Genomic DNA, 13701 nt, shown 5'->3' on the forward strand with positions numbered 1-13701 from the left:
TCGCTAAATCTATTATCATTACTGTATCACTAGCCAGTCAACACTGGGATGTGGGTTCAAATCCAGCACGGGGCAGGTGCACTTCACTCCAATCTTAATTGACTAGGATTGTCAGTTTTCCTACCAAAGGTTGGTGGTTCTCTCGGGGCTCTCCAATTTCTCCACCAATAAAAACTGACCGCCACGAAATAGCACAATAGTGTTGAAAGTGGCGTTAAACACCAATCAATCAATCAATCAATTATAATCAACATTAGTGTTTCATAATGATGCATTATAAGGCCTAAAATAGAATATTGTTTGTTTCCCCAATCCCGACCGACCCTGCAAAAATGGTGCTACTTGTAAAATTTTATTGTCAAAACTAAGTCAAATATTATTTTAATCATTTTGGATTTTCAAGCTTGCCAGATCGTCCGATAATGTTCAAGCTTTTTGGAAAAATAATATTATTTCCCTACCTACCTACCTACCCACACCTGGCTTGGCAGGGTTGGGATTGGGGAAACGAACAATATATTAATTTAGGCCTAAGAAATGTGTAGTCCTGTTTCCACATTAAAGATAGATGGCAATTAAGGAAATTTATTGGTTTATACAGCAATTTTTAGAGTAATGCATATCATGTCTTTGACAGGTTCTGTTTCCTTGGATTGTTTTAACCAAAGTATGCTGATGTTTTATTTCATATCAAGTTATTTCTTTCAACAACTGTTCAAACAATCTAAGAATCTGTTGGTACAATTCACTGTTTATATCACATGAAACATTCGGCTCATCCACAGCCACAGGAAATGAAACTTGTCCAGTTTTTATCTTATCCAAGCATGTTTTTCTTACATCTATGTATTTCTTAGACAGTTGTTGCAATGTTGACTTGTCTTCTGCAATGCCTTGATAGAAAAAAGTAAAATCATACAGTATTGCAATACTTATGGCACAGAAATGTTGGTTTTAACAGAACATAGGAACCTACAGTACAGTTAACCATGAGAACCATAGATATAAGTAAATATAATTAAAAATCTATACAGCTTAACTGCATATACATCCTTCTATAAAGTTTAAAGCCTGGAATGGCTATCCTCGAAAGAGAATGTTGCACAAAAATGGTAAGTTTCATTATCTTGCAAATCTGATTTTTTTTCAAAATGACTACTCAAAAAAAAGAAAGTGAGGTGCACATGTTCAATGTACATACAATGCACATGCATTCTGAAAAAAATTAAAGGCTTAAGACTGAAACTGTAGGAGGAGTTAAATTCCACAAAATGGGTTCCCTCCATTGCAAATGTGCACTCAAAAGTGGGTTGATTACACAAAACATGTATCCTATTTTCCAACCTGTCCCAAACCTGACATTCAGCAGGCAAAAAAGATTTATGCTTTGTGCAGGCATTGATGGAAATGGGTTACTTGGATGCAAAATTTTGAAAATTTAATATTGTTATTTTGGAAAACAGCAAATAGCAATTTTAACTTTTTAAATACTGTAACAGAAGGGGGTCGGTACTTTGTCCCTATTCAATCATCGGGATACCTGATATCAGAATTTGGCTGAACAAAGACATAAATCAAATAGAACTCAACAATTTATTTACAAATGTACAACATTCAAATAAAACATACCGGTAGTCAAACTAAATCAAATAAGAATAGTATTTCATAAGTTAAGTTCAAAAACAAAATGTAATTAAATCGAAATAGTTCGCAAACGAAATGAAAAAGAAAAGTATTTCTATTCAAATGAATTCAAATAGAATGGTAATTCAAAAACTAATGTCAATAAAATGCTTCGCTGGGCGCAGCTTGATACGACCGCAGAGGTCGAACCCTGAACAGTTTGGGCAAGTATGGACACAACATTCAAGCTTGATACAGCTCTGAATTTGGATTGTGATTAAATATTTGACACAGCATAGGTTTCTGACACAGAAAGAATGTGGTCTAAGAACTTCAATTTTTTTAATTTACCTATTATGGTCCAATGTCCAAAATCAAAATACATGGCTAGATTCAGCATATCAAAGAACCCCATATATTCAATTTTTGTTGAAATCAAACAAAGTTTAATTTTGGACCCCAACTTGGACAAACTTGAAAACTGGTCCCATAATCAAAAATCTAAACACATGTTTAGATTCAGCATATCAAAGTACCCCAAGAATTCAATTTTTGTTAAAATCAAACTAAGTTTAATTTTGGACCCTTTGGACCTTAATGTAGACCAATTAAAAAAAACGGGACCCAAAATTAAAAATCTAAAAACACGGTTAGATTTGGCATATCAAAGAACCCCAATAATTCAATTTTTGATGAAATCAAACAAAGTTTAATTTTGGACCCTTTTGACCTCAATATGAACCAATCTGATAGCGGGCCCACAAATAAAAAATCTAAAAACATGGTAAGATTCAGCATATCAAAGAACCCCATATTCAATTTTTGTTGAAATCAAACAAAGTTCAATTTTGGACCCCAATTTGGACCAACTTGAAAACTAGGCCAAAAATCTAAAATCTAAATACATGTTTAGATTCAGCATATCAAAGAGCCCCATATATTCAATTTTTGTTGAAATCAAACAAAGTTTAAATTTGGACCCCAACTTGCACCAACTTGAAAACTGGTCCCATAATAAAAAATCTAAACACATGTTTAGATTCAGCATATCAAAGAACCCCAAAAATTCAATTTTTGTTAAAATCAAACTAAGTTTAATTTTGGACCCTTTGGACCTTAATGTAGACCATTTCAAAAAACGGGACCCAAAATTAAAAATCTAAATACACGGTTAGATTTGGCATATCAAAGAACCCCAATAATTCAATTTTTGATGAAATCAAACAAAGTTTAATTTTGGACCTTTTTGACCTCAATATGAACCAATCTGATAGCGGGCCCACAAATAAAAAATCTAAAAACATGGTAAGATTCAGCATATCAAAGAACCCCATATTCAATTTTTGTTGAAATCAAACAAAGTTCAATTTTGGACCCCAATTTGGACCAACTTGAAAACTAGGCCAAAAATCTAAAATCTAAATACATGTTTAGATTCAGCATATCAAAGAGCCCCATATATTCAATTTTTGTTGAAATCAAACAAAGTTTAAATTTGGACCCCAACTTGCACCAACTTGAAAACTGGTCCCATAATAAAAAATCTAAACACATGTTTAGATTCAGCATATCAAAGAACCCCAAAAATTCAATTTTTGTTAAAATCAAACTAAGTTTAATTTTGGACCCTTTGGACCTTAATGTAGACCATTTCAAAAAACGGGACCCAAAATTAAAAATCTAAATACACGGTTAGATTTGGCATATCAAAGAACCCCAATAATTCAATTTTTGATGAAATCAAACAAAGTTTAATTTTGGACCTTTTTGACCTCAATATGAACCAATCTGATAGCGGGCCCACAAATAAAAAATCTAAAAACATGGTAAGATTCAGCATATCAAAGAACCCCATATTCAATTTTTGTTGAAATCAAACAAAGTTCAATTTTGGACCCCAATTTGGACCAACTTGAAAACTAGGCCAAAAATCTAAAATCTAAATACATGTTTAGATTCAGCATATCAAAGAGCCCCATATATTCAATTTTTGTTGAAATCAAACAAAGTTTAAATTTGGACCCCAACTTACACCAACTTGAAAACTGGTCCCATAATAAAAAATCTAAACACATGTTTAGATTCAGCATATCAAAGAACCCCAAAAATTCAATTTTTGTTAAAATCAAACTAAGTTTAATTTTGGACCCTTTGGACCTTAATGTAGACCATTTCAAAAAACGGGACCTAAAATTAAAAATCTAAACACACGGTTAGATTTGGCATATCAAAGAACCCCAATAATTCAATTTTTGATGAAATCAAACAAAGTTTAATTTTGGACCTTTTTGACCTCAATATGAACCAATTTGATAGCGGGCCCACAAATAAAAAATCTAAAAACATGGTAAGATTCAGCATATCAAAGAACCCCATATATTCAATTTTTGTTGAAATCAAACAAAGTTTAATTTTGGACCTACTTGAAAACTGGGCCAAAAATCTAAAATCCAAATACATGTTTAGATTCAGCATATCAAAGAACCCCATATATTCAATTTTTGTTGAAATCAAACAAAGTTTAATTTTGGACCCCAACTTGGACCAACTTGAAAACTGGGCCCATAATCAAAAATCTAAACACATGTTTAGATTCAGCATATCAAAGAACCCCAAGAATTCAATTTTTGTTAAAATCAAACTAAGTTTAATTTTGGACCCTTTGGACCTTAATGTAGACCAATTTAAAAAAACAGGACCCAAACTTAAAAATCTAAATACACGGTTAGATTTGGCATATCAAAGAACCCCAATAATTAAATTTTTGATGAAATCAAACAAAGTTTAATTTTGGACCCTTTTGACCTCAATATGAACCAATTTGATAGCGGGGTCCACAAATAAAAAATCTAAATACATGGTTAGATGCAGCATATCAAAGAACCCCATATATTCAATTTTTGTTGAAATAAAACAAAGTTTAATTTTGGACCCCAATTTGGACCAACTTGAAAACTGGGCCAAAAATCAAAAATCTAAATACATGTTTAGATTCAGCATATCAAAGAACCCCATATATTCAATTTTTGTTAAAATCAAACAAAGTTTAATTTTGGACCCTTTGGACCTTAATGTAGACCAATTTGAAAACTGGACCCAAAATTAAAAATCTAAATACACGGTTAGATTCGGGAAAACAAATAAATAAATGTGGTCAAAGATTTTACAAATCTAATGCGCCATACTGGTCTTCCTTTATAAATATGCATTTCTTTAAACATAATTTAAAAGCAGTGTAAGGGAAGTAACCAAAACGTTGTATTTGGATTACCTCCCTTACACTGTTTTAAATTATCTTAATTGTTCATTAACCATTACTTTATACATAATTTAAAAGCAGTGTAAGGGAGATAATTTCAATGATGTATTTGATTTATCTCCCTTACACTGCTTTAAATTATGTTTTGTATTAAAGTATTTGTCCATTAATGAGGACAACCTTGTTTTTCCCCCTTTTTTGCCCCTAATTCTTAAACGGTTTGAGCCATAACCCCCCAAAGCAAATCCTAACCATCCCTTTGTGGTATGGAAACTTATAGTATAATTTCAGAGAGATCCATACACCGTTCCACAGTTATTGTCTGGAATCTAGAAAATGCTTTTTTTTGGCCCCTAATTCCTTAACTGTTGGTACCATAACCCCCAAAATCAATCCCCACCTTCCTTTTGTGGTATTGAACCTTATGGTAAAATTTCATAGAGATCCATTCACTTAAACTTAAGTTAGAGTGCGAAAACTAATGCGTCTTCGGACGACGACGACGCCAACGTCATACCAATATACGACCACAAAAATTTTTTTGCGGTCGTATAAAAAGTAAATGTAACTGTATACTTTGCATTGTGTTTTAGATTTCAGAAAATTGTATTAAAATAATGCCAATGTAGTTGCTGAAAATTAACTCGAGTGAATCAATGGATTCCTGCGAGCTGTATATTAGAGAAGAGTGGAAATGTTACACTGTCGGCTCATATATACACGTGGAGAGTGAACTTCTCTCCACCAGAGCAACTCCTGATCAAGTTTTAAGGAAAACTTATCACTTAAAAAGATATTAATAATGAAATGGTATTGAAGAAATGTTGAATAAACGAATATTCATCAAATAATATAAAGTTAACATGAAATTTGAATACTTTTATAGTTAAATTAATAAAGCTACTTTGTTTTTAAGTATGTCTAGATCAAATTAAACATAAAAGAAACCTTTAGTTAAGAAAATACTAATTTGAAACTATTAAAGGGAGACTATCAAATCACATCCATTACAATACGTATGATAAACCAAATAAACTGTCGTTTAACAGTACTGTAAAATTAGAGCATAATCCTGAACAAGAAGTTAACCAATGTGATGTGATAAGAACAATTACCTGAGAATGACTTTACAGGGGAGTAAACCACATGGAGAAACAAACAGATGTTTAAAGAATCTGCCATTTTTATACATACCTTTTAAATTTGTCATTTTCTGACTAACAATCTTTCGTAAGATCTGATCTGATTGGTGGATGACGTTACTTGAACAGATCTGACGACTCTCTGCTGTTAATGCTGGATTGGTTTCCTCTATTGGTTGAACTGGATTTAACATTGCTGTCTTCACCAATGACATTATCCTAGGTAACTGACTAAACAAGGAAGAAATAAGGATTATGAAATGTTTAATTAAAAACAGTAAAAGCACAATAAAGGTTTAAATCAAATCAAGTCAGTAAAGAATTTTTCTTTGTTTATGCAGTCTGTTTCAAGGATGTCTGCAACTGATATGTTATATTATTCTTTTTATTTTAATGTAATGATTGAGAATTTTGTCTTTTTCATCAATAAACCAAATATATACTATAAACCAACTAATATTTCAAATAGGATTTAGTTTTGCAACTTTTGCAAATAGAAAATGATACAAATATAAATCGTTGCGAATATGTTTTTAGGATCTTCCTCTATTTAAATACATCTTGAAAATTAGAAGTCGCAAATATAAATCATTGCTAAGTCAGATAGAATGGACTAAACTGGAAAAAGAGTATCTGTGAAAAGAAGTTGGCTTACAGTATATTAAAATAATGATAAATGTATATACCTTTCTATCTCTGAGTCAGTATTTATGACTATACTGTAAGTTTCCCAACTATTGTAATGTGTATTTGGTGGCTCTATTTTAGCTGCCATAGCTACAATTACATCTTCTGTGATTGGCTGGTTACGTATCACATTCCTTTTCAGAGCTGTTTGTACATTACAAGCAAGATGAAGCTGACAAAATCCACAAGTATCTGTAATACATTGTATATATATTCAACATGAATAAAGAATGTTTATACACAGGAAAATTGTTAAAAAGTCATAGAATATTTGGCTTTAGGTTTTCGTATAATATGTTTAACGTAAATAGTACTGTTGGTCTTTCCAATATCTTAAATCTGTTATTATCAAGACCAAATACAGTATATTGTACCTAGCTTATATAGACTTTGCTTGCTGTCTTGTAAATGGTTTCTCCTTGAAACAAAAGATTTAATTTTATAAATTTCAAGTACGAATACTAATAGAATCTGTACTTGAGTAAATCTATGACAATTTAAAGGCGCCATATCAGTTGGTTGACTATAAAATACATTTTAAGACTAGTCACTTTTCAATTTTCAGATTCAGAGAAAATTTCTTTTAGGCTTGCCATTCCATTTCAGAAAAGAAGATTTTGCATTAAGTGTCTTTCTATTAATTGTGGATAAAGTTTTGCAATTCATAATGGATCCATTTTATTCTATTTATTACTTACACTTTCTAGCTATTTGGAAATACTTGTTCCTCATACTTGTATAATACATGTTGTCATCTAGTACTATGACAACAGATTCTGCTGAAGTGAACTGCTTTCTAACAATAGCATAAAACGTTTCCCATAATACATCACTAACACCAGGTGGAGACTTGGTTAAACTTTCCAATGATATTTCTTTCTTGAGAAGATAGTCAATACAAAAAAGTATTTCCTCCCTGCATTCTTTCCAGGTCTGTTGAGACTAAAAGAAAAAATATTTTGTTGTTTCATCTTTGACAGAAATTATTTATTACTGCATTCATAGCCTAACAGAAGACTTTTTAATATGCATAAAAAAATTACAGATCTGGATTGAAAATCTGATATTTTGTTGATCTAATTCATAAGAGAATGATCAAGAAATGGATGTCAGTTTTTTAAACTAGGAGAGCTCAAAATAGACCTTAAAGGATCACAATGACTAGTTTAGTCTCAGGAGGTTATATACAATTTTGCAGAGAAAAGGGTCAACATCGCTGCATGGGTGTTTTGTTCATATTTTATAACTAGTGGTAACAGCTCTATGTTTATCATCAAGAGGGACATTGCATGGGTATAACTTTAGCATCTTTTAGGTCTAGTTAAATTCAAATATTTTTTTTCAAGTTTATCCAATGGGTGGTGGAATTCATTCCTACTGGCAAGTACAGCTAGTTGAGCTACAACAGCCAGAATTCAAAATTAACAACTAAGGAATGATAAAAATAAAAAAAAAAAATCCTGCCTAAGCCATGCATTTCATGGGTTAGCCAGAGCAGCATTAATAAAAAATGTTAACAAGTCCCCCCGTGGTCAGACATGTCAGAAGGAAACTTAAGGGAGTTTTCATTCTGCATTCTTGAAAAAAAACCTCTTAAATTTCCTTTGTCAACTCATCACTTTGAGTGCTAGTTATCCCATTGATCTTATAGAACTTTGTAATTGCTCCAATCCATGAGAATATAGTTTGTCATTGCGCTGTATTTATCAATATTAAGTTTCTCTCAATACAGAGTAAAAAATCCATTGCCCAAATTATTCATATTATTTTTCTTGTAAATATCCATTGACAGAATTGGACTGGAATTGCAATGCAATATATACATTGACAATGACATGAGTATACCTGCCTTATCATCTAGAGGTATATTCTCTGGAATAAGTTCATCATAAGACACCACTATAACATCAAGACACTTTGATGACTTTAAATAACTCCGTTGTTCTTCCACATATATTCTGCCAAGCTTATCATATAAAAGTTTAGCAAGAGTACTTTTACCACATCCTGGAATTCCACTCAAAACAACTAGACATTTTGACGATTTTGATGACTGTGTATCCATGGCATCTTTAATGAAACTTGTCAGACACAAGAATTGTTCATCACTAACTCAGATTCACCTGTTTCATCTGAAAATCCTGAGAGATAAATAATAGAATGAAAACTGAGATAAATCAAAGTAGAAAACAACATTTAAAAACAGTTGGGTAAGTCCTTAAACCTATAGCTATTCTTATTAGAGAACATTTAGATTTTCACATGGGGAACAATAAGAGGAAAAAACGGTCTCCAATGGTACTGAGTATTCTTATCTCTATCATTGTCTATAGAAGATAAAAATAAATGAGAAACAAGAGTTAGATCCTTATACTAACTACTTTTATCAAGTAAATTTGTGACACTGTAGTGTGGAATTGTTCCTGCTTGATAGCGTTTGCTTTTATTATTTCAGCTGCAATGGAAGTCAATGGGAGAACTTTTATTGGGGGTAGTGGTATCACAAACACTTGCAATTACCTGTCAATCTTTTCCTTTTGTTCAATTGGGGTTTCCCCAGATCTTGAACAATCTTTAATTTTCATTTTTTCAATTCTTAATTGGGTTTGAAAATATATATGAAAAATACATGTGGCTCCAACATGGTCCGATATGACCTGCGACCTTGCAGGTTTGGCTTGCGACCTGACGTCTTATTCAAAACCACCTGTGACCTTTAAAACTAATCAAATTCTTACGTAAATATTTACTTAAATTTGCTTACAAGCGACCTTCCAACCCAAGGGGGTACATTACTGGAGCCCAATACATTATATTACATTTTTCCTACCACTATTACCAAAAATAGAATTTGCTTTTTTTTGTCCAATTTTACATTACTACTCCTAAGTTTAGTACATTTAGAAAGTAACTCAATGTTCTATTCTTGCAAATACTTTGTGTGCAATTATGTTGCATTTAATACAGAACTGAGAAGTGATTTTGTAAAATAAAGCAATGGCAAATGGCAAAGTCCATGCTTTGGTATAAAGGGAAACTCATAAAAATGATTCTGATTAAAAGATGCAGAATGGCATTATAGCTTTATATGGAGAGAAAGTTTCAATATATTGTAATGATTGGGGTAGGAAGAGTTGCGTATACAACATTGGTGCCCCCCAAATAAAAATTGGCAAAGTCCATACTTTGGTAAGGGAAACCTCCTAAATAATTCTGACCATACATCAAAACAGGAGGTGCACAACGGCACTATTTAGTAAAGATTCTGAGAATTTCATTTGATTATGATAAGGGGCTTAGGAGAAGGAAAGAATACATATATGTACTATAGGAAGGTCTGGTAGGGGTTTACAGAATAGAGAATAATGGGCTAAAAAAATAATGAATACAGAAAAATGAGCAAAAATATAAAGAATAGAGGATAACAGGGTGATAAAGTATAAATATAATGCCCTTAAAATTTAAGTATACAGAAATTCAGGACACCTATTCAGACCCTCCTATAGTGTGCAGCTATGGCAAAGTCCATGTCCATCTAATGTCAAAGTAAACCCCAAAACATAATTCAGATGAAGAAATTAAATAGGTGCAAAAGTACAAAATGCCCATCATGTGAGTAAGATTCTGTATAAGTTGTTTAAAATTCTGTCAAGCAGTTCAGGAGCAAAAGTGTGACAGAAGGGAGAAAGAAGGAGGAAACAAACTGACTGGACTGGACTCCCCCGTCACTATACATCGCCCTTTTAAAAAGTTGCAGTATAAAAATACACACATTAGGCTTCTAAGATACTGAATAGCTCATCTGTCAAAAATCTGAATAATAACTACAGGCATAAACTTGAAAATTAGTCAAAATTTTGAGCATAATTATACCTGGGTCAGGTTTTCAAGATATTAGACAATAAATGCATTTTACCCTTATGTTTTATTTAAAGTCATGGCAGCATGTTGGTCTATACACTAAGGATCATTTAATCATAGTTTGAATGAAATTGGTCCAGTGATTTCAGAGAAAAACATTTTTGTTAAGGTTTATTACGATGACGAGGAATGCGTTGTAATGGCAATAGCTCACATGGCCCTTTGTCCAGCTAGAGATCCTCAGATTAATAAATTGGTAATCAGCATTTACTCCCATTACTTTTACCTATTTAGTGGGGTGGTCATTATATTACAATTATTGAAATGAAAAACAAATCATTGTGTATTCTTTATATGATGTGTTATGTTTATTTATGTGTGATTCGTTGCAATTAATCTGCTCGTTGTGTGTGCGGTGATAAGCTAATAAAAAATAACTGTATCTGTTATAGGCAACAACCTTTGCTTTATAGCAATTTTTTTCTAGATTCCTGTTTGTTTCTGTATTTGATGACTTTGGAAAAGGAGATTTTTTAAGAGATCAATCTATCTTTTTATTTTTACCTGGTAAACTAGACTTGTATAAAAATAGAAAATTCTAAGAACTCATTTTTGGAAAATGCTTACATGTAAATAGAAAATAAAATGCTACATTATCAAGGAATACACACTTGGTACACATATTATCTACATGTGTCAAATATTGTAAATATTGATATTTCAAAATCTGATTTTAATAGATACAAGCCCCACACTTTGAACAGTAAACATAAAACATACCGTTCAAATTTTTACAAAAAAAGTATGGGCAGATACAAGACATGATCATGGAAAATGGTAAACTACGCACATATTTAAAATTTAAATGTTCATTTGAACGTGAGAAATATCTGGATTTTATTCAAGACTTCAAAATAAGTAAAAAACTACACAAAGTTCAGAATAAGTAACCACAAGTTAAAGGTTGAAACTGGGCGATACATTCAACCAAGTGTGCCTTATGAAGAAAGAATATGTGACAGATGTTTCTCTGATGATGTTGAGGATGAAATTCATTTTCTTTTACAATGTTCTTTTTTTAATCAGCAAAGACAATTTTTTCTTGACTATATTACCAAAGAATGTCCATTTTTTTCTAACTTGTCCTGTCTTAACAGATTTATATGGTTAATGACTATGAAAGATATAAAAATTACACTGAAAATAAGTGAATTTATTTCAGAAAACCCATACCTGTCAACTGACCCAGATCCTGCGGGTGTGACCCGAGATTTTCACAATTCTGAGGGGTCACCCGGAACACCCGCCGGGTGACCAAATAACCCGGGAATTCGGAAAATAACCTTTTTTCACCCGGATTCCTAAGCCTTCAGACTGCTTAGATATAAAGTGATTTCTTTGAAATACCGGCAAATTCGTAATTCTTTCTGGACAAGAAGTTCAACTAGCTGTGTAAACTCAGCTCAAGTGACCCATCTCAGTGCATGGCTTCACTTGACAGCTTTGGTGTCAAACACACTGTTAATTAACACCAATTGAATTACCTTAGCTTTAGGTCGTAAATAATTTGTGTATTTCAAAGTTGTTTTAAAAACAATTTGAGTTACTTCCCCTTTTTTGTCAATTCACAATATACTCCTTAAACTTATGTTTTTTTTGTAAAAAGATTAAATCTAAAATGAATCGAATGCAAAAACATATCAGAATAATACTTTTACTTATTGTTCTACCTTAGAACAATTAAAAAATAAAAAAATTTGAAAATGACTTTTTTCATCTATACCTCCTTTAATTGTTTAACTTTATTTTATTATACTCTAATATCAACATATGAATGTTCCACTGTTTAAGAGCTGCACAAATGTATGCAAAGAAAACACAAATTGGCACATTGTATGTCATGGAATGATTATGAACAGGAATAAAGGCAATGTAACACATGTCTATCAATGGCCTCCAAGTGCAATGAAATGATATGTACAATTTTAAATTACTTAACCATGTGGACATGTTTTGGAAACTTTGATACAGATTATAAGAAAAATGTCCCCTAAATACTGAAATTCAGCCCGAAAAAGTTCGTACGCGTTATGACCTGAGATTTCATTCTTCTATGCAGGTCATGACCTGCATTTTTATTGTCATAGGTTGACAGGTATGAAAACCTTCCTATTCAAATGAATGCTAATATTAACTATGTCATATTCCATGATAGAATTATAAGGGGACGAAGTCCCCTATTACAGTAGAAAAATCAATAAAAAAAAAAAAAAAAAAAAAAAAAATCGGGAAAATTTCCCGAAATTTTCATTCTACTAATGAACTCAAAATCGTTAACTTTTTTTTAACTTTTTTATTTTCCCGCATTTGCGCAGAAATCTACTTCCTTTTTCCGGTCTCGTTTGCATGAGTCTTTGAGTAAAATATATATTTATCAGTCTAGTAAAATATAGGAAGGGACGCAATACCAATTCCATTTTTAATAATTCCTTGAATGGCTTGATATGAAAAAACGTTACCTGATAGCGTTTCTTTGTTAACATTGAATATGACGTCATAACATAACGTCACAACTAAAATCCCGAACAACGGAACCGAAATCGGAAACGTAAGGGTATTTCCGTTTCTTTTTGAACAGATTTTGTAGTTAAAATATGTTTAAATTTAAAAAAATAATTCATACAGACTTCGTCCCCTTTCACAGGTAACGCCTGCCTCATATTAATTTGTTATGCTATGATGAGTATGATAATCATTGTAAAATTGTTGTATAATTTTTGTGTGTATGCCTCTTGAGTTGAGGGTCATGATGATTGGATAATAAAATCTTGAATCTATACTTGACCATTAGTAGTGTATTGTAAATTTAGACATGCTTTCGCTACTCCCTCACCCCTGCCCTGCCCTACACAACAAGTGACAAGTTGAAATCAGTGTTGACAAACGTTCTATGGGCGCAGCCATTATGAACCTACACCTTTGAACTCAAGGAAAAGGTCAAAGTTTAGAACAGGTCATGAAAAATACTGATTTATCAGGGGAATCATATAGAGAGAGGATTTCCATGTTCAATAAATTAAATAAATGTAAAGAATTCGGATTTTTTTAGGTTATTTTTTCAGAAAAAAT

The 13701-nt window shown here is 32.0% G+C and overlaps 1 protein-coding gene across 4 annotated transcripts; it reads right to left on the reverse strand.

The window, feature by feature from the left end:
• Positions 1-569: 569 nt before the first annotated feature.
• On the reverse strand, positions 570-13561 carry LOC127733311 (L-seryl-tRNA(Sec) kinase-like). Of its 4 annotated transcripts, none has more exons than XM_052242682.1 (6): positions 13466-13561; positions 8561-8852; positions 7410-7653; positions 6711-6903; positions 6077-6255; positions 570-893 (listed from the first exon to the last, which is right to left on the reverse strand). In XM_052242682.1, the coding sequence occupies exons 2-6, from the start codon at positions 8774-8776 to the stop codon at positions 691-693; spliced, it is 1035 nt and encodes a 344-aa protein (XP_052098642.1). In that variant the 5' UTR covers positions 8777-8852; positions 13466-13561; the 3' UTR covers positions 570-690. The 4 variants fall into 4 exon arrangements, with proteins under 4 accessions (XP_052098642.1, XP_052098643.1, XP_052098644.1 ...); XM_052242683.1 differs by having other exon boundaries at positions 13418-13557; XM_052242684.1 differs by lacking the exon at positions 13466-13561 and adding an exon at positions 9090-11185.
• Between the last annotated feature and the right edge of the window lie 140 nt (positions 13562-13701).

The sequence above is a fragment of the Mytilus californianus genome, unplaced genomic scaffold (assembly GCF_021869535.1).
Source record: "Mytilus californianus isolate M0D057914Y unplaced genomic scaffold, xbMytCali1.0.p SCAF_3, whole genome shotgun sequence".
In the NCBI taxonomy this organism is placed as follows: domain Eukaryota; kingdom Metazoa; phylum Mollusca; class Bivalvia; order Mytilida; family Mytilidae; genus Mytilus; species Mytilus californianus.

What these genes read in the sequence shown, in the direction of transcription:
- LOC127733311 (XM_052242682.1), bottom strand. Translation starts at nt 8,776, where the DNA reads ATGGATACACAGTCATCAAAATCGTCAAAATGTCTAGTTGTTTTGAGT. An exon ending in ACTGACTCAGAGATAGAAAG is followed by an intron (nt 6,256 to 6,710) that starts GTATATACATTT and finishes TTCCTTGTTTAG; the next exon opens with TCAGTTACCTAGGATAATGT. An exon ending in GAAAATGACAAATTTAAAAG is followed by an intron (nt 894 to 6,076) that starts GTATGTATAAAA and finishes TTTTCTATCAAG; the next exon opens with GCATTGCAGAAGACAAGTCA.